At 38.3% G+C, this 24,621-nt stretch overlaps 1 protein-coding gene across 1 annotated transcript in view; it reads left to right on the plus strand.

The window, feature by feature from the left end:
* Positions 1–242: 242 nt before the first annotated feature.
* The window catches only part of Lrch1 (leucine-rich repeats and calponin homology (CH) domain containing 1), a 96,694-nt gene continuing 72,315 nt past the window's right edge, over positions 243–24,621 (plus strand). Inside the window, exons 1-3 of the mRNA XM_013515721.1 lie at positions 243–297; positions 359–503; positions 17,394–17,520. Coding sequence (XP_013371175.1) covers positions 243–297; positions 359–503; positions 17,394–17,520 — 327 coding nt within the window. The remainder of the gene's footprint in view (positions 298–358; positions 504–17,393; positions 17,521–24,621) is intronic.

The following is a 24,621-nucleotide window of genomic DNA, read 5'->3' on the forward strand; positions in this document are numbered from 1 at the left end:
AAAGAGTGTACAGTATTTTGAGGGCCATTGTTGGCACTATGTCTTTTACTGTAATAAAATTTTTTAAAACTGTAAACATTGATTATGTCTTTCTAGCACACTGCATAATTTTTCAAGTAAGTAAAATGTTCTCCTTATGTGGCCAGATCAACAAATTAATTTAGAGAATTAAAAAGTTACAACAATCCTCTGCTTTCTGTATCCCAAGTGTTCCTGAATTTGGCTAGGAAATGGAAATCATAATGCTGTATGTTGATCTAAATTTAGACTATAATATTAAGGAAAATAGTATTCATGGTAAGATTGTTCTGAGTATATTGAAGATTTATTAACAAAATATTCTTTCCCTTTCTTACAGATTTGTCTAAAAACAGACTGGTTGAAGTTCCAATGGAATTGTGCCATTTTGTATCACTGGAAGTTCTTAATCTGTATCATAATTGTATCAGAGTCATTCCTGAGGCTATCATTAATCTGCAGATGCTGACCTACTTAAATTTGAGGTAGGTAAACTGTAAAAGTTGTAATCAGATTCAGTGATGAGAAATACAAGATAGTTATACCTTCATGTCTATCATTTTTTTTCCATTTTACAATTCCTGATAACTTTTTGAAGTAACTCACATAGGAGTCATTTAAGAAATGTGTTTTGTAAAAAAGTTTGTACTGTCTTCAGTAATTGTTCTTGGTAGTAAACTTCCCTGAATGTAAATATGACAAGATTTTTAAAAGAAAATTATTTACATGGCATCATTTATACTCTATGTTTAATTTGTGCTTCTATATTGTATATATACTATATTTAGGTATTCATGTGGACTGGGGAGAAAAAAGAGGAAAGGAAGGGAAAAAATTGAGAATTGGAACAAATCAAGCCTTACTGGTCTTTAGGGGTTGTGGATACCACTGGCCTTTGCTCCCAAGGGCTGATTGAACCAATTCTCCATAGACCATCTTAAGAAAGATGAGACAGAAAGCTTACTGTCTTTATAGCCCACTAAATCAGACCAGTGTTGGCTGAGGATAGCATGGTACTTCAGGTTGAGTTACTGATTATACATAAGATGTTAATGCCTTCAAGTATCCCAGAAGTTAGGGAAATTGGTTATTTTAAGGTCTTGATTTTCGATTTTGCAGCTGGCTGCTTTGACCAGATTCTGGCTATCACTTAAATCCTTGCCTCACAAATCAGGGATTTCAGGAGAGAAAGTGGGGTTTCTGTCTCTACTATAGAAACACGGTTTTAAGTTCTAGCTCATGTCACTTGCATGTCTTAGTGTGTAAAGGGTAGGACCTGATTAGCTAGGCTCGTGCTGTGTAACAAATATACCCAGTTTTTAAGTTCAAAATTCCCAACTGAACCACATAAACAATACTTTATAATAGATGATAGTGCCAGTGGGCTATTTTGCTTTTTAGTTGGCTACTGAGAATTATGGTCCTTCTCCTGCTGTCTTTGTAGCCAAAAAGTGGGAGGAGGGTGTTTCTGTTGTATATTATAGAACTACTTTTTTTTCATCAAGGAAAAAGGTCACATGCATGTTTATAAGTGGATTTAACTTATTTTTGGTAAATGAGATTGAGGGTTACTGTAAACTCATTAGGATTATCCGTATCATCTGTCAGCTCTTCACTTCTAAGGTTTCTAATTCATCTGACAATTACAAATTTTCTTGATGTTTCTTTTTAAATTTTTTTATTAGTACATGTTTGCCACACATATTGGTTCATGTATATAACATATCTTAATTCCTTTTTTCTTTTTTTTGTCCCGTTCCCTCTTACCTTTCATCTCTGGATCTCTCCCCATTTGAGAAAGATCTATCTACCTACTTCCTATTATCTATCTTTTAATTTGCTCTTTATTTACAATTTGGTTTCTCATATAAGAAAAATCATGTGATATTTAAATATGTGTCTGATTTGTTTCACTTAACATTATGGTCTCAGGGTATATCTATTTTCCCCACAACTGACTCAAATTTGTCTTTTGTTATGGGAGAGTAGTACCCTATTGCGTATAAATGTCACACTGTCTTTATCCATTCATCTATTGATGGACATATAGGCTGATTCCAAGATTTAACTCCTATAAGTTGTCTTGCTATAAACATGAGTATGTGTGTATTACTGTAATATGATGTCTTTAACTCTTTCGGAAAAATAGCTAGAAGGGGAATAGCAGGATCAAATGGAATTTCTAATTTTAGTTTTTTAAAGACTATACATATTGATTTCCACAGGGGTTGTACCAATTTACATGAACACCAACAATGTAGGAAGTTCCTTTCACCTGCAGTCTCACCAGTGTTTGTTATTATCTGCCACAGCAGGATGTTAGCTATTTTAGGATTGCCTAGTAGAGCCAGCATAGTGATGTCTGTAAGTTTTGGTTCACTATTTCCCTGAGATATTTTTCCTCTAACCCAACCACAAAGGGGAACTATTCCAAAAGCACACGTGATTAGTCTGTTTACTTACCCTCTCTAGTCCTTCTGTGACAGTTTTACTTTAATAGTTCTGCATGCAATAAGTAATAGATTAACTTTACATGTTACATTAAGTCCAATTGCATGGGTAAGTTTTGAAATATAGATGACATTTTTCTTCTAGGATCACATAGACTTTAAAAATTCTAAAAATACTTATTAATCTAGTCTTACCATGTTTTTTAGACATTAGTAAAGTTGATTTCCTTATGATGCTTTTCATGTTCCACGTTGTTGAGAGTAGATTATCGTTGTGTTTAGATGGATGGAAATTTGGAGTATGGATTTCAGAATTGCCTGAGACAAGGTCAGAAAGAAGCAGGGAGAAGTCTTTGATGATGGCTAAAGAAACCTGTATGGTACTTTAAAAGCAGAGTTTTGTGATTAGTTCCTAGGTAATAGAAGAGGGAGAAATAAAGGGACAGTTAAGCACCCAACGTTTTAAATTTTGTTGTCAATTCCTTAATTTCAGGTTTACCTTCCTGTTTTCCTGTTTGGATTGGCCATTTTTGTTTTTGTTCTGTTTTTCTTTGTTCACATTTCCTACTTTTAATATTACCATGCATGAGTCATTTCTCTTATTTTGAATTATGAACTTGTTGAAGAAATTTGATAACTAAATAGAAAAAAATCAAGAAAAGGTAGTCTCTTTGCTCCCAGAGATATGTTACAAGGGTATATGAAAAATGTATGATCAGCTTCTAAACCTTTGAAAGCCAAATACTAATTACTTTTACTACCAATTTATGCTCTGGATATAGATGAGTAAACATAAAATAATAATAAGGGCAAGCCTGAAAGCCATCAAAAAGATAATCATTTTTTGCTATTCAGTTACATGTCCTTTAGTTACTGCTTGACCTCTGGGTTTAGTTGGCCCCTGTCTTCTAGGATTTAGACCCTTGAAATTGAGTTCATTCTCTGTTTGAGAGTGACCTCAGATTCAACACAGTAGAGCTCTTGACTAATATGTTTATTCATAGCTTGTAAAACAGTAGGTGACTATCAATACCTGTGTTCTTGCAAATGTATAATGGTATCTACATAATATTAATGGCATCCAATTAAATTGGTAGATATTCTAAGATAGTGTATGATACCATCCACACAGCAGTGTTGCCTCCGTGCGGTCTTTCTGTCTACACAGTGTCCAGCTCCCAGCTATTCCTACTTTGGTTACCAGGAAGAGTTTAGAATAACCTAAGTATGTGATCACAATATACATCTCCTCCACAATAACTGAGGTTGTTCACTGTGATCTCTTCCGACATTCATGAGTATTGTTAGGTCAGCAATATACATAAAATGTATTTCTTCTTGTCCATGGTGAAGGGTATGGTAGATCCAGATGGCCTAGAAAAAAGGGTGCTCATCCCTCACTTGAAGAAATAGACTCAGGAAGCTGCAAACATATTGCCTTGTGGAAGAACCACTGAAATATCTTCAAACCATTTCATTTTCTTTAATTGTTACAAATACAAAAGAAAGAACCTTACATTACTTGCGATAAAAGTATAGCCATATAAGCCAAGCCTGGCATTGTTATTAATTTAGAGATATTGGGGAAGCCAGTATGAATTTCAAAAATTAAAGAAATAATTAACGTTAAGCCCACACTTGTAAGGAAGACTGTGTCAAATGTAACCCATCCTGAAAAGGGCTTTAACAAATATGTAACTTCATCTGACTATAAAGAGCTCGATCATTTTCTTATCTATAGTATTTAGATTTTGTTTTGTCCTATTTCTAGCAACTAGAAAGAATTGTTAGAATCGTGCAAAGAAGCTATTTCTTGAATTTCTCACTGATTTCATGTTTTAATACTTAGAATTAAACATGGTCTCGCTGTATCTGTTGTTGTTGTTGTGAGGACCCAAGCTAGGACCTGGCATGCTTAAATCATATACTCTATCAGAGTTACATCCTCAGCCCTGAACTCATTATAGTACATACAATTCTTTCCTCCTTAATAAATTGCAAGTAGAAATTACTAATTGTATACATTCCAAAGTAGGAGTGATACCATATAAATATACATTGAATTTATGGGAAACTCAAAGTTGATTACAGCCTTTGGAATATATTGCATACTGCACAATAAACAGCCATAAATGTTCAATGGGGATGATGCTGATATTGGTGATGATAGTGGTAATGGTGGTGTTAAGGATATGTCACTACCCAGGTTCTTAACTGACATGCTTTATTAGCACTGTTGTCTCTAAGTGTCAAATACAGTAGCTTCTTGGTGCCAAGCCTCATTCATGTCTTAGAGATTAGAGATGTATTTAATTAGCACATGAAAAAAAAATTCAACATGAAGTGCAATTAAAGCACTGAAATGTGTTTTCCACATTTTTTCACTGGATGGAAGTATTATGTTTGTGGAAAATATTGATTTATTGCTGTTTATGTAGCCTGTGCCGGGTGGATCTAGGCTTTTAATCTTTGCATCTTGGTGTTCACAACAAAAGGTTATGCTGGTTTAGTATATGTGCCTCTGTGCCTCTTCCTGTTATAAAATATCTTAATCCAAGAAATGTGGCCAAGAACTATAAAAAGGATTAAGCAAGACTTGTTCCTATATAAGAACAAACAGGAACCTGAAACATACAGGAAAGGCTTTCAAAGTTTTAAACCTATTTTAAGTTGTTGGAAACATGGTTGTTATGAGGCTCATGAAATAAATGTACCTTAGGAAAACAGAATAACCCAGAGTGGCAAAATTCTTGGCAATAGTTGGAGTGTTGTTAACCTAAGAATAGGGACCTTGGCATGAAACTCTTATCTCAGAGGTTCAGGGGTAAAAGTGCCAAAAAATGAAAGTTCTTTACAGCATTTGAACATACTTCTTCCAGAACTGTCATGAGCAGTTTTATTTTCTTAGAGGAACGTACACTCAGCCAAGCCTGGTTTAGCCATCAGAAGCCCCTATCTGTCCAGGCTACTTGCAGTGGGTTGTGAGGCGTTGCTGGTAAAGAAGGCGGTTTCTTTCACAAAATGTTATCAGACCATAAAAGGAATGTGTGTGGGCTGCTTTCTCTCCAGCGTGGTATCCTTTTTGGCCACTAAACAATGTGCAAAAAGAGCCAACTTCCTGATGGCTGTGTAATGCATATCCCCACATTCTTTTGCAACTCATTCTGAGAAATAATCTTTAATCCTCATGATATCACTCTCTATTTGAGGGATCCTGCATGCAAGGTTTGCCTTGGAAAGCACGGATTTTACATTTATTGTTATGACCCAAAATTAATTTCCATTGTCCCTTCTCCTTACACTGGCATTTCTGATGAAGCCATGCATGGCAAGGTAATGTTTCTCTACTGTAAAAAATAAGAAAATGGATGGTGTCTTCCTAAAATGAAAACATATAGCAGTTCGGTTTATCAGTACAAACATATCACACATCCTTTCATGAAGATCTTACCTCATTCAAAGGGAAAATGAGAATATTTTAATGTACATGTATTTTGGAAGTAAATTGATAAGTTGTGTGTAGTGAATTGATCGACTAACAGAGATATCAAAACACAGTGAACTATGCTTGGATTTAAAAATATTATTGTAAAATTTGAAAATATTTTTCATAATTTGGTAGAATTGAAAGAGTCCACCAGGGTTATCTAGTTTGCATTCACAGCCAGCCAAGGTTTAAACCTTGTGTTTTTTAGTGTATCACACAATGTTTTCAAGGTGAAGCCTATAGCCATTAGTCTCCAACATTTTTAATGTTTTATAAATTATTGTGCCTGTAAAATTTAGTCCACTGACACTGGTAGCTGAAGGGCTTTATTAAACATGAATAAGTTAATAATTAGGTATTTCTTATCAAATTCCATTCCTTTTAGGATAGCCCATATTTGGCAAGACTTCCAAAGAGGATTTTTCCATTATACGCACCACCTGATCACAGATGTTGTTTTAGTTCAGGGTTTGTACTGAATAAAAGAACAGTGACACAAAAGGGATATTCTGGCTTTGATAACTAGAGCACTGTCAGAATTTGTTGGTTTTGTTTTCACTTCTGCTTTTGATCTCAGTAGAGATAGTAAGATCTTTGTGCTGTAGAATAGCTCTCCAAAAGTGAGGTAAGTACCCACCTTAAGTCATTGTATATTGGGAGGCTAAGGCAGGAGGATTACACATTCAGGACCAGCCTGGACTACATACAATATTGAATTAAAGGCCACCTCATGCTACATAGTCCAAACCAGTCTCAAACAACAAAAACAAAAGCTAGGAGTGGCGGTAGCCACTTCTTAGCCCAGCCCTCTGGAGAAAGCTGCAAGGAAAATCACTAAGTTTGAGCCCAGTCTGAAGAACTTAGCTACTTACAGAGCTGAGGACATTGTCCTGTGAGGCTCCACCTACCCACTAAAGGTCTTCAGGACCAACCTACAGACCAAGCCTTTCACACACAGATCTCTGACAGAACACTCATCTGAATCATAACATGCAGTATTTATTAAATTACTCCTATATTTTTTTCTAGTTTCCAACATTACATCTTTCAACTATAAACTTTAAATTTCTATACACCATGTTTTTTTAAAAAAATATTTAGAATTAATTTTTAGTTTAATTATATTGTTTCAGAGAACATTTTTCTGTTCAGTATACAGGATATTCTTTAGTTTGGCCAAGATTTGCTTTATAGCCTATCCATAGTTAATTTTGTAAATAATTCGCATATACTTGAAGATAATGTATATTCTCTAGGTGTTGCATGCTGTGTTCTAATAAAAATATGAAATTCAAGGTTTTAATGGAGGGGTTCAGATTTCTTTTCCCTAGCACATTTTCTGTCTATAGCCAGAGATAATCTGGAAGGGTGCACTAGACAAAATACCTAGTAATCTTTTTGCACATTTCAAAATCATGCAGTTTTTCTGATATATCCAGTAATGCAGATTTATATCACCACATGAAAGAACTGTGTAGCTTCATGAACCCTTTGAACAGCACTATAGGTAAAACAAAACAAAACAAAACAAAACAAAAAACCTAAAAGAGACAGTGATACTTGGAGATTCCCATTAAGTGCTATATTTGAAGGACTGTGGAAGCGCAGAGGTACGTAGATGGGGATGGAACTGAGGAGGGACCTATGTGCTTTGAAGGTTGTGCTTTTGCTTTTGCTTGGTCAAGATTCTGAAAAATGATCTTCAGAGAATTTAAGTAAACTATTAGAAGAGGTGGTCCCTTTCAGAGATGAGTCTCAGGAAGACACTGCCATGACCTCAGTCATGTTAGCAGAGGGACAGCTATTTAGGATCTTCATCATGGCGGCCTTTGAGCACCTACCAGTCATGCACAAGTCAGCAACACTTGAGTAGAGTTCTTAGGACTAGCTTGGAATTTGTTCATTCTGCTTTCCATGGCAAGATCCATAAAGAGCATTTCTTTTCATTCTTGAAGAGTCACCCAGTTTCTAAACTTAAATATATAGAAAGCTGGTAGGAAATATCTGCTGCAATAGCACTTTAAAAATACATAACCAATGTTCAGGTGGAATGTATGGCTAACAGCTCAGAGGGATATTGCTAATGTTGTTAGGGAGGAAGTTTCAGGATTCATATGCATTTCATGTTTTCTCACTGCTTCAAACAGAGCAGGCACTCAGAAAGTATAGAAAATAATGGATTGCTTTTCCCTGCTGGCCACTGGGGCATTTTTGTTCATGGCTCAGGTTACATACTCTTCTGGTCACATTTTTGCCTCTTTCTGTTTCTTCTCTGCCACATCCAGCATAGCTCTTGAAGTTCCAGGGGTGGGAGTCGGGGAGACAGTGGGGGTAAGGATAAATAAAGATCAGAGTCAGAATGTAGAAAGCTGAGGTCAGGTGGAACCCTCTCTTTGGATGGGAGGAAAGGAATTGCTCAATGACTGAAGCATTTATTTATACATTTGGCAGGTGGATGTCATGTGACACCTCTCTGCTTAGCAGCCTGCTTGCATGGCAGCCAGGAGCGCCTCACGTTGTGGGAGCTGGAGCAGCTTATCCATATGGCTCACCTCTGGTGCTGTTTGTTCTGGGGACTGACTGCTTCATCCCTGCATATGTGATCGATCTCCAGCTTCAGCTGCTCCCCACACTTCTCTAGTCTCAAGTCTGGATGTTTCTTCTCTTCTTGCACCTTAATGCTAAAGTTGCCCAAAGCTTTGGTCCTTAAGTCTTCTCAGACCTCCTGCTTCCTAAGTCTCAAATCTATTCTCACTTGAACACCAACCCTCATTTTCTCCACTGCCTAACACTCATTTTCTCTTCAATATCCACATAAGCTCAGTTTTCTTTTTTTTCCTCTCAAAATAGCATATCTTTGATTCTAGTTCTTCTTTTTACTTATATTGTTTTTCTGTACAACCCCAGCTTACAATCTAGAAATCATATTTGACCCTTTCCACCATCTCTTTTTGTATAAAAGTTATTAACGTTAGTCCAGCATCTCCTTGCTTCTGCTGGGGTTTCTGTCTTCCCAGCTTACCTCCAATGGTGGAGAGAAGAGGCTGTGATGTGGAGAGGAGACCACAGACTTTGGTCAGAAACACTACCAGCTGATTTCAAACCCGAGTACCAAGCAGCTCACTGGCCAGGCAGCTTGGAGCAAGTTACTTAAGTTCTCTGAACAGTGTCAGCTTTGTGTTTGAAAAGTAGGAGGTATTAATTATAGGATTGTTGTAAAGATAGATAAAATAATATTTGTCTAAATGCCAACAGTGTCTTATACATGGTAACTACCCATAAAATGTTGATTGAAGTGTTGAGTAAAGTTTTGTGACATTATATTATCATGTGAATTACCAAGTCGGCTAAGAAAAGTAGTAGCAAAAAAATCTGTATCTCAGTGATATGTGGAGTTTATGGTATCATTGGCAAAGATGTTAGGGCAGTTAAAAACTGAGTTTAACAGTCAAGTTACATGATAAGAAGCCCCCTGGAGACTCATCTCCTTGGAAAGATGAGTAGGAAAAACGTGGGTGTACATAGGCTAATATTCATGCATGTCAATCTGTATTACACCTTGAGAAGATTTTAGAAATAGGTGGACAAGCCCATGTCTTCAAGTGATAGACAATAATATTCAGACATCTTAGTTTTTGTTATGAATATCTTTTATTAATTTAGTGTCTCTGAGTAAGAATTCATCTGAGTAGCCTATGGCCATTTAAGTCAGTATCAATATCCCTTTCTTTTTTGGTGGGAAAAATGTTAAAAATACATATATATATTTCTTGGTTTTGGTAGGTTTCCATAGAGGAGAAGAAAGGCTAAGTACCAGGAAATCAAAGTGTCATCTGCCTGGAAGAAAGCTCCCATGTTGGGGGGCATCATCTCCAGGGCCAGAACAGTTTTCCCAGCTACCACTTAAGACCGTTTCCCTGTGTGCTGACAGCAATCTTCTGCGTGGGGGTATTTTTCAGGACGTAGGGCAGAGCCTACTGCTGTGTTTTTGTTTCTGTAGTACTGGGAATTGAATCCAGGGCCCTCACAACAAGGTCTATTCCTATCCCTTTTTATGTTTTTTTATTTTAAGATGGGGTTTCACTATGTTGCTGGGTTGCCCAGCCAGGGTCAGACTTGTAATCTTCCTGCTTCAGCTTCCCAGAGCAGTCACTGCAATTTTAATTCTTAAAACCCCAAACCTACATTGTTGCCTCAGAGTGTCAGCAAATTAACATTCTTGGTGGTATTGGATATTGAGTTCTTTTTAAGAATCTTTCCTCTTTTTTTTTTTTTTTTTTTTTGGTGGTACTGGGGATTGAACTCACGACCTTGCACTTGCCAGGCAGGCGCTTATGCCACTGAGCTATATCCCCAGCCCCTCTTTCTTGATTTTTAAGCATCTGGTTTCATTTTAAATGGAAGAAATTGCAAGTAATAGTTTTCAGAGCATAATGGAGGCCTTTGCCCTTAGGAATTGAAGAACTCTTAGAAGAAAGGAGAGAAAATAACTGCCATGGGACTAGCTATCAATAACTGGTCTTTGAACTGTAACTGTGGATGCTGGTAGCAGAAGTTGCTGGCCATTAGGGGTATAAATATGGAATATTTTAAGCATTGGTTTATTTATACTCCCGAGGAGACTGACAGGCTGTTAGTGTGGGAAACCAGCTCAGTTGGAATAGCCAAATATGGTACAGGTATGCACAGCAAAAACGCAGTGACAGGCTTGTGGCAGAAATTCGCCTGAGTTTCGAGTTGCTTTAGATGCTTTCTTTCGAGGTCTGGCCTTTCTTACAGTTTTCTTTCCTAAAGTGAGTGCATACCTTCTCAAAACATGGCTTTAGAGAGCAAAATTGATTGGTACATCTTTCAAGAACTGGTTCAAGATTCAACTGAAATGGTGATTCTGTGTTTCTAGGTTTAAAATAATTTACGTGTTCAAATGACTGTCATATTCAAATTGTCATGAGCATTAATTGCTTGTATAGTTAAACTTGGGCTCCCACATTTGATGCATAATCTCAGTTAAATTTTTGTCGTAAGCCCAAGGGTATAGCAAATTGATTAGGACATATATTTAGCGTGCATAAGGCTCTGGGTTCAGTCTTCCCAAAATAATAATTAAAAATTTTTTCAGTCTTTAAAAATTAATGTAACAATTTTAGTAAAAGAATAAGCATAAAGATCATATGTTTGATTTTAGCTTCATGGCAAAATTAGACTAAAATGTCACCAGGCAACAGAAGCAATGCTTTTGTTGTTGTTGGTAGTTGTCTTAAACATGCTGTGATGGTGGGAATGAAGAGGGACGGCTGGTTATGAAGGGGAAGTAGTTGGTCATTAAGGGAAACAGGTGTGACAGTTTGCGAGGGTGGACTTTTTAGAATGCAATAAGCAGGAAAAAGGAAATGGTTCTCTATGCATATTGTTCCCAACCATGTGTATGAGAAGACAACAGGTATCATACAGTTCTTCTGATTTTAATGAAAGGTGGACAGGGTAAAAAGAACACAAAAACAAAATGAAAGGCAGTATCCTTTGAAAAGGAAACTTACATGGATGAGGTAACAATATGTCTGTTTATTGTAGGCCCAGTGCCAAGCACAGACAGTCATATAAACTATCACTCCTGGATTTGGTTATTGTTAACTGCCTTCGGTCTGCTGATACTCAGGACAGGGTCAGCCTATGGTGTCCACGTCGTGAAACCTACCGTACTCTCCCTGGGGCCCTTCAGATTTAGGTCTGTGGCATTTTCTTAATAGTGACAGTTAAATAAGCATAAAGATCATGCTTTATGATCTTTAAACACCATCTAGTAACTAGAGAAGATGAATTGTGGGATTCATGTTTTCCAGAGAAAGGGTAGGATCCTGTGACTAGAGAAAATGGGAGAGAAATATCATTCATGTGATTATGCATATGTTCTGGTCTTGGCTATTCAAATTGGAAATAGGTATACTTGGCTTGCTTGGGGCTAAAATTTTATGGTGTAGCTTGGTTCTCCCTGGCATGTCTCTGAGCAGTCATCTGTATTCTTAGTTGGAATATGTTTTCAGTGAATGGAACATGAAACCATGTTTTAAAATAAACTGAAAGCAAGTTTTGCAGTTACTAAATACAATATAGAAAAAATAAAATAAAGCAAAGTACACTTATCCTTTTTGGTCACCTCTCTGGTACTTTGCCACGTTAGTGGTTGTGTGAATCTTTATATATGGATTTAAGTTTGGGCTAAGCACCTTTACATCCATAGTCTCATGTTGGTAGGTCTTATATCTATGTTTAGAGCTGACAAAATCTAAGAGATTGAATGATTCAACTAAAGTCACGGAGACGATGTTTTGGCAAAGGTGTGATTTGAACCAAGATCTTCTGATTCCAAAATGGTGCTATTTTCTATGGCATCAAGCAGTCAGTTGAGTAGGTCAATTTGTTACAAAAATTTTTTCTATAAAGCGTTTTCTGAGTTCTGTGTTCCGTTATTAAACAAACCTATATACTAAAAGTAAAGAAGCATATTCCAGTAGAATTTTTAAAAATACAATATGCACTGATAATAAAATCACATATAAAATATACTATATATTGATTTTATATATTTAAGGAAAATTACTCTTTGATAAACCAAATACTAACCAGATAACACCAAATCCTGATATTGAATTGGGCATTGAATATGGACATTACTAAGTTCCACAATCAGAATAAGACTCTAAAAGTAAAAGCTAAGAAGTGACTTGGTTTGTGCATTTCTTAATTTAGGAATTAAGTAAGGGATGTCAGTACTTGAAGCCAAGAGAAATTTATCCTACAAATGTAGGTTACCAAAAATGTTTAGATTATGTTAAACTACTTTCTTCTTGAGATGAGAGAATAGAAAGATACAGCAAGTAGGTCTTATTCAGCTGAAAAAGATGGAAGATGAAGTACTAGCAATACATGTAGATCTGGTAAAAGCCTCCTCCACCCCGATCCCCGCTCTTCTAGACAGGGCAGGGACAACGGCAGGAGTCAGGCTTCGCTCTGGCAAGGGCAAGAAATCTCAGGCCACCATGACTGAATCTGTAATTTCTACTTCTAAATGAACAGGTCCTTTGCCCTGCGTATTTACTCTTTTTAAATGAGTAAGCAAAAAAATAAAAATAAAGTTTGCGTTTAGATGTCACTCAAGAGATTAGATTTGAAAATAAACATTGGCCATTACCTTATCAGCTACTATATGGCCTTATTTTTAAACATTCTTTCCATGAAGGGTCTGATTATAGCACAGAGGCCCACAGGAGGCAAGTGGGGGTAGGAGAGTGGATTGTGGCCTGAGGCACTTGCTTGAGAAAATTGCTGCCAGATGAGTGGTTTCAGAAAGCTCAGGCTGCTGATGTGGTCTGTAGTGGGTTCAGTAGGAAATAAACTGCATTTCCTCCTGTCCTTAATAAATACTTGCTGGAGAGCTGATGGGCTTTTGTATGCATGTGTATTTCCTTTTTCTGTTAGGGAAATTGCAAGTAACACAGCAACATCCTGTGGTAAAATGCATGAAATAATAGAGCGAGAGAGCAGATGGATGAAGTGGAAGTGTGCCTGTGTCTGTGGCATCTTGAATTATGATGAAATTCTTGGCAACATGGGTTTGCTAAGTCCATGGGTGATTAATTCAGTGTGTATGTGGAAAGTGTGAGACCTAATAGGAGATAAGCCATGGCATCAATAGCTTTTAATCTAAAAAAGTTTATTCCCATCAAAGAGGCCATGAATGTGTTCACAGACTTACACTGTATTTTATTTTAAGTCAGTCCACACCCTGAAAGCGTTACAGGAAGAATAAATCTGAGTGAGCAGAGCCTTCTTTGCATGACTTCAGAAACCGTGATAAATGACTGTCCCAGTTCCATAGCCGCTGCTTTGGTCAGGTGCATGTATGCAGGTAGTGAGACTGGGCATAATTTAACACTGTGTTTCTATCTGAAAAATCATAGGAAAGATCTCAACCTGTAATTATTAATTCTATGAAAATATGAATATAGAATTTTCTGGAAAGATGTTCCTGTGATCCTCTCTTCAGTAGGAAATTTAAATATGGCTCTAAAATAATGACTTTGTCCTGTTAACGTTTTTGTCAATCCTTACTTTATGAAATGGCATATTAATAAGTATTATAGAGCCACAAAGTGCACTTCAAATTTTTTACTTGCTACCCTTTAATAGCCTTCTCTTTTCCAGAGGTAGTATCTATAGAGCCCTTTTAAGAGCTTGAAGAAAACCAGCAGGGCACCAAGAGGACACCTCATCTGGCCAAAAACCCCACCTGGTTTCCGCAAGCAGGAAAGGGCAGTGAGATGTGACAGGACAGAGGGAGAAGCTGGGGGCCCCAGTTCCCCTCTCCAGTCCCCAACCCCAGTCCTAGAGAGAGTGTCAGTAAGCCCAGTGCCCTATTGTTTCCCTCTTCCTAACTGGGAAAGTGAGGCAGCTGATCTGTTCAGTGCCAGACACCCCACAGGGGTCTCAATCTCCCTCCCTGTGCTAGACATTCTTAGAGAAACTCCTCCTTCTGCCCCACTGTGGAAATACTGTCCTTTACAGATCTGGGCAACAGAGAGAACACAGGGTTATGTTGTTCTTGCCTGCATTGAATTACCTGGGCCTGGATTAGGAGTGTTATCAGGGTGTTGGCCCAAGAGGGCCCAGGTCAGTAAGGGTTTTTTTGCATAGCATAGCACCTGCTTTTTGCATTTCCTTCTTCCCTCCCCCATTCCCTCGCTCCCTTCCCTCTTTTTGTGGTGCCTGGATATCAAATCTAGGACCTCACACATTTCTAGGCAAGGATTCTGCTACGGAACTACATCCTCAGCCCTGGCACCATTTTTTGTAAAGCTCATCAGTTACAGATGCCCTTTGGTTAGCCAGATTCAGGCCCCTGATGTGCACACATGCTTGCGTGCATCCTTGGATGTACGTGGGTAAGACCTATGTAGTGTCTTACAGAATACAATAGAGAAATGCACAGGTGACAAGTATTCATCCTGCAATGAGTCTTCCCAAACAGAAATACCATATAACAAGTATCCAGATTGAATTTTTCTTCTCACAGTGATATTTCTTTCCTAATTATAAAAGTAGCAATAGGAATTAATTTGGAGAATACAGAAAAGTATACTGAAGAAATTAGGAACTCCTCATTTTACCTATACACTTAAATGACCACTGATACCTGGGTGTGTTTCTCCCAGTCTGTTTCTCCTCCTTGGCACCCAGAAGTATATGTGTGCCTGTGAATACACGCAAGACCACCTCTGAAGCTTTATGAATGTGTGCATAAACTCTCACAAGAAATTTTAAACAGGTGCAATCATGTCACACACAGATTTTTAGCTGTTTCATTGTGTGGCTGTTGGCTACATCCACAAAATGGCAGGGAAAGAAAGTTAGGGAAACTGAAAATTATTTTCCTGTTTATTTAGCAGCAGGAAAAAGGGCTTTTTTCCCCACTAAACATGTATTTTTAATGATAAGTCACACTTGGTTTTTTTCTTACAAATTATTAAAAAAGAATAGAACACTTTCTGACATGTTTTATTTAGTAATACAGTATTTAATATTCCACCATGAATATATAAACTGACTAGGAAAATAAAAGTTGCATCTACCTCATTAAGTGATACATTTCCAATAAAATTTACTTTTTATGTTTAATAATCGTACATATACTAATTTTTGTTTATGGCATGCTAATGATTGTTTTTTAACCTTTTAAAAATTTTATTACTTTTGTTCTCTCCATATTTTTATTAGTGTATATTGGCTATGCAGAGTAATAGGTTTCATTTTGGCAGATTTGTATATGGACAAATCATTGTACTCCATCATGACCTTTGCCCCCCGCTTTCCCCTAGTTTCACATGTTTGGGGGAGAGGTATAATGTGTATAATTATTTTGATCATATTCAGATCCCTTGTTACATGTCTACCCTTACATCCCCTCTTCCTTCCCCAGAAAAGAAGGGGTTCTTTTGGGGAAGAGGCTAAAACAAATGGCTAATATATAAATAAGGAAGGAGTATTTGTATATTTCAAATATACAAATTTTTAGAAGGAGTATTTGTATATTTTCAAATATACAGATTTTCAGATGTATCCAGTATCTTCCATCTCTTGGAATACTAATGAATTCAGAGCCTTCTGGGTGGAGACCCTTTCCATGTGGGGTATGGGTCAAACCTTAGCTCAGACTGTGTCAGCTACTCAGTGGAACTAAACTCCCCCTGGCCTCCATACTAACTTTGCCAGAGGCCAGTTTTACTTCTTTTTCTTTTATTTAGCTCTCTTGGAGACCCAGAAATAGACTTTAATTGTAGCAGGTCTTGTTTTAACAAAAGGAAGCTGAGTGAAAACAGTAGAAATTGGCTCAGTAGTTTTGTGAATTCTCTTCTCCATTAAGACTAACATGGATGAAATACTGCCTTAGTGGTGCTCATTGCTTTGGTCTTAGCTGAGTTTCCTACACATGGTGTCAGGAGGAAACAGTTGGCACCTGTTTTAGTTTTTTTTAACAAAACTTCTGATGCAATCAACTTAAAAAGAGGAGAAGTTGATTTTGGCTCAGTTTCATAGGTTCAAGTCCTTTGTCACTTGACCCGTTTACTCTGGGACCTGTGGTGAGGCAGCACAGTATGGTGGGGAGTACTGCTGGAGTGAGCTGCTCACCTCAAGGCAACCAGGGAGCAAAGAGGGAGTGGAGGGGACCAGTCCCACACCCACACCCCAAGGGCCCCCTTCCAGTGACTTAAGGCCTCCACCCGGCCCCGCTTCTAAAGGCTTTACCATGTTCCAGTAGTGCCACACACCACAGCCTTTGGAGGACATCTAGGTCCAAGGTATAGCAGCACTATCTTCCCATTGCTGTTGGCCCTTTTATCTGTCTGCCCCCTGGGTGTCCATGGCTTGGCTTCTGCAGAAGACTTAATGGTATTCCTTGGGTTGGAAAAGTTGTTTCCTTGAAAACTGTGCATCTCTTTGTTTACAACTGACACACAGAGCATAGTGTGATAAATCAGTATATGTGGGGCAAGTGTTTTGATCAAGTCAATAACTAGTAATCAAACATTTATCATTTCTGTGTTGGAAGCATTTGAATACTTCTAGTTTTATTTTGAAAAATATAATAAATGGTTGTAAACTGTGGTAATCTTACTGTGCTATAGTATACTAGAATTTGTTCTTTGTGTCTGACTGTATTTTGGTACCCACTTTTTCAATGCCCATGATTCTTTTTGTTAATATACTTTGTATTATCATACACATGTAATTTTGAGTTATTACATACACAGAAAATGTACTGGACTCTATATTTGTAAAATATTGTCTTACATCACTCCTTTTTCCTTTCTTTTCAAAAACATCTTTACAGAAAGTATGAGATGGCCTTTCTGTTGACACATGCTCTTGTATTGTCTTTACAGTCGAAATCAGCTGTCTGCCCTGCCTGCCTGCCTGTGTGGTCTGCCTCTCAAAGTCTTAATTGCAAGTAACAACAAGCTTGGATCACTACCAGAAGAGATAGGTCAGCTCAAACAGTTAATGGAGTTGGTACGTCACTGATTTCTCTGATGTTGTTTGTGTTTCTTCACTGATCATAACCTGTGAGGGTGCTGAGAAAGAATTTTTGCTACAGTTGGACAAGAAGGAGCCTATCTTAGTTCATTTACAGTTACTGTAACAAAATACCCAAGGCTGGAGGCTATATGAAGGAAAAAGGTTTATTTAGCTCACAGTTTTACAGGTTGATAGTCCAAAATCAGGTGGCCTCATGTGTTCAGCCTCTGGTTACATCAAAACATGTTGATGACTTTGTAGTGGGAGTGGATATGACAGGGAGAGGCCGCGTGGTAAGATGGAAGCCAGAGAGCAGGGAGGGACCAATACTGCTCTTTTTTTATAATAACCTACTCATGACTTCCTGGGGTCCCACAAGAACTACCAGTCCCTTCTAAGGGCAGTGCCTCAACCTAACCACCTCCTGTTGGGCTGTACCTCTTAAAGGTTCCACTGCCTCTAAACTAAACTGGGGACTAAGTGTCCGATGCATGAAGGCTTGGGCGACAAACCACTTCCAAACCACAGCAGAGCCTAAGGTGTTTGAGGCCAATGCATGACAAACACGTTAAATAGAGAGGCATGAAGCAAATAGCTGTAGCTTTGCTGTGACACAGTTCCTGAAATTTACAAGTTTTCTGTAGTTTATAGTTCCTGAAGTTTGTAGGATTTACAGTCCCTTGTTTATAGGTTATCTCATTAGGCTTAGGTGATTTTTTTCAGATTGCGCATAAATTTATGAAAAATGATGGCTAAACTAGAAAAATAAGCTGCAAATTAGTGAGAAGGCCACATTTTTATGAAGTTATATAATTAAGTCAGAGGACTGCAAGAATACAGTGCTGCGACTCTGTTAAGATTTTTGGCCTGCCCAGAACAACACTATCTCTGGTCCCAGGGCACATGAGCTGCTGTGTTTGGTATAAGAACACTCTGAGCTTTTCTTAGAATCTTGTCCTTAGCCCAGATCCTACCAGAATTCCGCCCTGTGGCCTAGTTACCTAGTTACCACAATGGCATCCTGAGTCCTTGTGGTTTTTTTTTCCAGCAGCAATCACCATGGGCCCCTCAACTTCTAGAATGTTAGAGCCATAGAGAGTTTAAAAAAAAAAAGACTTCTAATCCAACCTGTTGACCTCTTGTCCAAATGAAGAAACCCAGGTCAGAAAAACAGTGAGTGATGTGTGTGTGGAAGGTTACCCTGGTATCACAAAGTGATGATCTAAGTTGAGAAAACCTTTCCAGCACCGCGCAGTGAAATGCAGTAAAATGACAGTGTGCTTTCAGATGTAGTGGTAACCAACTTTAAAAAGTAGAAAGAAACAACTGAGATTAATTTTAATACTATTGTATTTAACTCCAAATAGGCCAAAATGCTATTATTTAGTGTACATGTGTACAATAAAAAAATTACTGTGATATTTTGCGTTCTTTTTTTTCACACTAAACCTTGGAAATGCAGCAGGTGTTTCACTTGGACAGTGCCTCGAGGATTGGACCCACCACATTTCCACACCCAGTGCGCATGGTTGGCAGCTACCCTGCTGGACGCTGCACCTCTGTGGCCCGTGTTGCCCCCTGCATCTGAGCAAGTGTGCTCTTTGTAAAAAAGCATTTATCTATGAAGTGTGTGAAAATTTAGTAAGTTGACATTATTTAACCACAGGAAGTGACGTGAATGACCTTGGTTAAGGGCAGCAACTAAACAAAGATTCTTTTCCATCATTCTCATTTATCTTTGATAGCATTTTGCTTAAAATAATAGTGTTACTAAGGTAACTATGTCAGATTATTTTTAGTTATTAATTGGAAAAAAATTCCCTGGAGAGCTTAGTATAATTCAAAGGTCCCTGTGGGAGGCTTTTGTTTTATAGCCACATATTACCAACTTGTTAAAGAAACATGGGAGCTCTCCCAGTGCTCAGAATACTTGAGCCACCTAGAGTACATTGGTGTTGCAAAAATCACTCAGCTTATTAGGTTCTAAGCATTGTTAGATGTTTTGGGAAAATTACCTTTTAAACTTTTCACCGCAGACCCCAAGCATCTTAAATTGAGTTGTAAACTCTCTTCTTCCCAACATGGGTGAACATTCCAGAGTTAACTTACCCTTGAAAAATAACACAGAATATGCTAGCCATCTATGAAAAAGAAGTTGTCCTTTCCTATTTTTGAAAGGAAGTAGAACTAGAAAACATTATTTTACTTTTGTAGACAGGCATGGTGGCACACATCTGTAATCCCAGCACTGGGGAGGCTGAGGCAAGAGGATCACTGCAAGTTTGAGGCCAGCCTGGGGCTTATAGTGAGTTCAAGGCCAGCCAGGTTGAACTACATGTTGTCTTAAAAAAAAGAAAGAAACGTCTTATCTTTGTAACTGTGTCACAGTTACTCTAAGAATCTTAAAACAAAATGGGTCCCTGGTTCAGTCATGGGCTAGTACCGCCATCTGAGATTGCACAGGGAGTATTGAAAGGTGAGTGTTCGTCCTCCTGTGAAGAAGCCACTAAGAAACACCACTGAGATGTCTTCTTCTTGAATTGGTAGCAGTGGCCAGGTTGTATTTCCAAGTTGGGACAGACGCTCTTAGGGAATCTTAGCTCTGGAGCTTGTCCCTTAGCATCGTTTCCAGTAGGAATAATGTAGCACTTTTCATTTCCTTGGCTGCTCTGATGACTTCTGTCACCTCACAGCTATGACATAAGTGTGTGTTGCTTTGTCAACCTGTCTCTCTGTGTGTGCTTTCTGTAGGGGAAGGGATAGAGTGACATGTATTATTTCATATAATCTTGAAAATAACCCAACAAGTCAGGTATCATGTTTACATTTTGTAGGTGTCAGTTTGAGATTTACTTCCCTAAAGCCATGGGGCCACATGGGGATCTGGGCTCAGAACCAGGTTGGGCTGATGAGAGTCTGAAGCCCAGGGCAACAGCATCTCCTCAGTGAGGCTGTGTAGTGTCTCGTGGAGAGGGCCCATGGTTTCTTTCCCCAGACCTCCTTTGCTCACCTTGCTGTGGTTTGCTCGCATACAGTAGTTGGCACAAGCTACGAACACTGAAAGTAAATAGGAGAATGACTCCCGCACGGGTTCAGAACAAGCAGGCACGTTGAAACGTTTTGTTACTGTGGAGCCAAGTTAGGTGGTTCAGTGTCTGAAGTCTTCTCATGTTGATTACCCTCATTCTGCTCATTAGAACTTTGGAAACATGACCTTTCCCTGTGAAACCGGGCCTGTGGATGTGGTTAGAGATGCTGTACACATGCCACATGGTTTACTTAACAAACAGCTGTGAAGACAAGCACACTGAGAGCACAGTAAATGATAGCCTTTTATGGGGCATTTTTGCCAAAGATCAAAGAGTCTTCTCATTGGTTTTGTATGCGTGGTGATGTGCTGGGGTTCACGGACGGCCCTTTGATTTTTCTCAATTCCATCCTCCCCCACTTCCCTCAGTGTGAACTTCTCACTCTTGTCTCCATGTGGGAGAGTGCAGGGCCCCTGATTTAGAAACTTGCCTTTACAATGAGAAAACTCACTGGGCTGGCCTCAAGTAACAATAATTGGCTGGAACGTGCATTTCCTGACCCTAACTACACATACTGCTTTTTATTGACTTTTCCTGAAATGTTTGGTTGGGTGGATAGTTTGAATGCAAAGATAAGTATAGACATACGATATATTGAGCAGCTTTTGAAAAAAATTCCTTCTTCATTATTTTTATATGTAACATTCCAATCTCTGAGGCAGGTCGTAGAGATGATAAGGTCTGCCATAACCATTTGTCCATTTGTGGTCCCTGGAGGTGTCTCCTGATCCCTACGGCCTCTGTGGGATGGTTGGATTTCCAGGACTCACTCAAGCCCCCTCTGTGGCTTCCATTTTTACCTTTCACATGAAGAGACGGGAAGTAGGGCTTGTGTTTGTGGTATGTGGATGGGTGTGAAGTAGTTTTACACTGGGGAGACATTAGTGTTGAGAGATCATTTATTATAGCAGAGGTTGCTTGAAAAAATTTTAAGTTTAAGTAAACAAATTGATTCATTTTAAAGTTTTGGCCACAGGCATTGAGGTTTTTTATTGGTAAGAAATCATAATTGACATTTCTGTACTAAGTGTCTATGTTTCAGCCAAAGTCTTTTCATTATTTCTGATGTAGCAAATGGATTTTCCTGATGTTGGAAGAAAATCAGAATTGTTTAGTGCTCATCTCTTTTTATATAGGCATAGAGAGGATAAGACATTTAGACAAAGTTGCACAGTGAGTCATAGGAAACCCAGTTCCACAAAAGGACATGGTTACATGATTCAAAGCAAGTGGTAATAGCTTGCATTTCCTGTGAGAGTATTTGCATTTCCTTCAATTAAATAAAAAGCTAGGTTTTTTACAGAAATTATACTTCAGCTAATAGTATTACCACCTCAAACCTGAGTGTGAGAGAGGGTTGCTTAGGAGAGACATGTGCTGCTCTTACTCCCTGGTCTTAGGAGAGACAGTGTGTCCTCTTACTCTCTGGACTCTGCTCCAAGACCGTCTGGACGCAGAGGTCGCGCTGGTTTTGTTGGATATCATACCTTTAAAATACTCTTGTCTTTTGTTTACAGTATTGTTTTCTGAAAGTGAGTGTTATATAGCTAATAACCCCCTAGGGGTTTATTCCTGTATTTGAAATCCTTCTCAGTTTTGCATTCTGAGGGTAAGGCAGCTGGCTAAGGCAACTAGCACTTAGTTATCTCCCACATGCATTTAATAATTCCAGAGGCTTTTGTGATGAAAAGAGGATGTTAATTTCCAAAGTTTTTCTTTTGTTTACTTAAAAACAGGATGGTTAAACCAGTGGAAAATAGATAAAACTTAAGTGATAGAATTTTTCATTTTGTTTTTTTATGTAAATGACAAAATTGAACTGGTTGGTCAATAAAAAACTTAATAATATTATAACAGTAAATATATGGTAATTTTATTTCACTGAAGCTTGAAATAATTATTCTTTTAAGACATAGCTTAGGGCTAAGAGAAAATTCGGGCAGAATTAATTTGACTGTACTAATAAGTAACCCAGTCTGGAATTTGTAACCTGATAATTCTTACCAATTGCAAAAGGGTGAATTATTAATGCTATTTTTAAATTTTGTCTTCCTAAATTATTTTAAAGTTACTAAAAAAATTCCATACCTTATCTTAGGCTATATTTGGATAGAAATATTCTAGAAAACGGGGCAAGTCCAGAAATATTGCTTGTATGTTTTTAAAGCTGATGCATCTTATCCCTAGGCACCTATGCAATCATCTCTTCTTTCTTCCTCCTTCTTTAGCTAATTAAAACAGTTGCCCATGGGATTTTAGTTTTGTGGTGAAATTCATAGCCTCTTTAAAATTTGGGTGGTAATTCCTTCCTAGTGTTAAGTGGTGCTTGCAGGCCTTGGGCCACCAAAGTTCAGTAACTTTTGAGGGAGTAGAGTTTTGCCCTGTTTTCTACAATATTGACTGTATAATGATGAGAAGACTTGGTCTCTTTTACGTGCTAGAGCTGCATGGGCATTTTCCTCCGGCTGTTTTTACTCCCAGATATGAAGTAATTGACAACAGTGCACAGTATCATTAAACAATCTGACATTTTCTATATATCTTTCAGAATGTGAAAGGACAACTGGACTTTGTGTTTCTGTCTGCAGATGTCCTGTTTAGTACATGGAAAATACTGTTTTTATCATATACAAAGTTTTAAAAAAATATATTAACTGTTTTCTCTACTGATAAGTGAATATAGCTGGCAGGAATTGATATTCTTTGATATGATCATTATATTAGAAATGTATGTTGGAAGCCAGGCATGGTGACTCATGCCTGTAACCCCAGAACTCAGGAGGCTGAAGCAGAAGGACCTCCATGAGTTCCATGCCAACCATGGGTACATAGTAAGATCAAAGTATCTTAAAAAAACAAAAACAACAACAACAGCAAAAATGACCACTACCAAAAAAATGTTAGAAAAATGACCTTACATGTAGGGAACAGTAATACCTTGATTTCATGGGATGATCCACCCAGAGCAAGATGTGTGTGGCTCCTGCTAAAAAATGGAAGTTCATTTTAGCATATTTCATGCTGTGCATATGCTGCGTAAATATCTTTTTGCTTCCCTCTCCCTACTCGTTATTTTTTAAGAGAAAGTTTATTCTTAATAATTAAGTCCTTGAAACTTCTGAAAATTTCACATGGAAAATCTGTGATTTCCACAGTATGCAAAAGGGTCTTGTGCAAAGTCACAGGACTTAGAAAAGCCCATTTTAGAGTTCAGTAACATAAATTGTTCCTAAAGTTGGAAAGTAATTCCCACTAACTCTTTCTCACACCCCATCTCCACCACCACCACCATCACCAAAATGATGGGTGCCTGGTCGTGAGTGTACTAGAATAATCTGCGTTATATTTCTAACCTGGCCTGTAATCCTTGTGTGAGGGCTCTTTTGAAACAGAGTTGGTCTCATAGGCTTAAAGGGAAAAGTGAACCCATGAGCAAGAGAATTGCAGTAACACGCTGTCCACAGGACCCCAAATGGAAAAGTGGTCTATCTCCTAGGTATTGAATCAGAGTGGGAGAGGTAGGGTGAACCTTGAGAAAGATTTCAAAGAGAAAGTTGAAGCTTGAATTACACCAGAAGAGGTAAGTAAGTGGGGCAAGAGGACACTATCAAGGACTGAGTGATCAGGCCCAGAAGAGCCTGCATACTGTGCAGCAGCTTGGCGCACCCAGAGAACTGCAAGTAGTGATCACCAGGCTCGAGTGTAGGAAGCAAGGGAGGGCATTCAGAGAAACGGCACTGGAGGAATTGACAGGCCCCATCAGAGGTGCTGGTCTTGCTGCAGAACAACACAATGCAGCGTGCACTCTGACAGCTCTGTAAAGGGTGGATAGGAGGGAAAATGTATGTATTCGAACCAAGCAAGAGATTTACAGTGTCCAGGTGAGAGGTTAAAAGCTTATCTAGACTAAAGGAGAAACGGGTCAGAGAGAGAAGAGAGACGGGCCAAGGGGTACAGATAGATTAGGGAATAACAAGGATAAGATTACAAATATCATGGCTTCCAT

This window comes from Chinchilla lanigera, unplaced genomic scaffold (genome assembly GCF_000276665.1).
Source record: "Chinchilla lanigera isolate Chin_1 unplaced genomic scaffold, ChiLan1.0 scaffold00030, whole genome shotgun sequence".
NCBI lineage: Eukaryota > Metazoa > Chordata > Mammalia > Rodentia > Chinchillidae > Chinchilla > Chinchilla lanigera.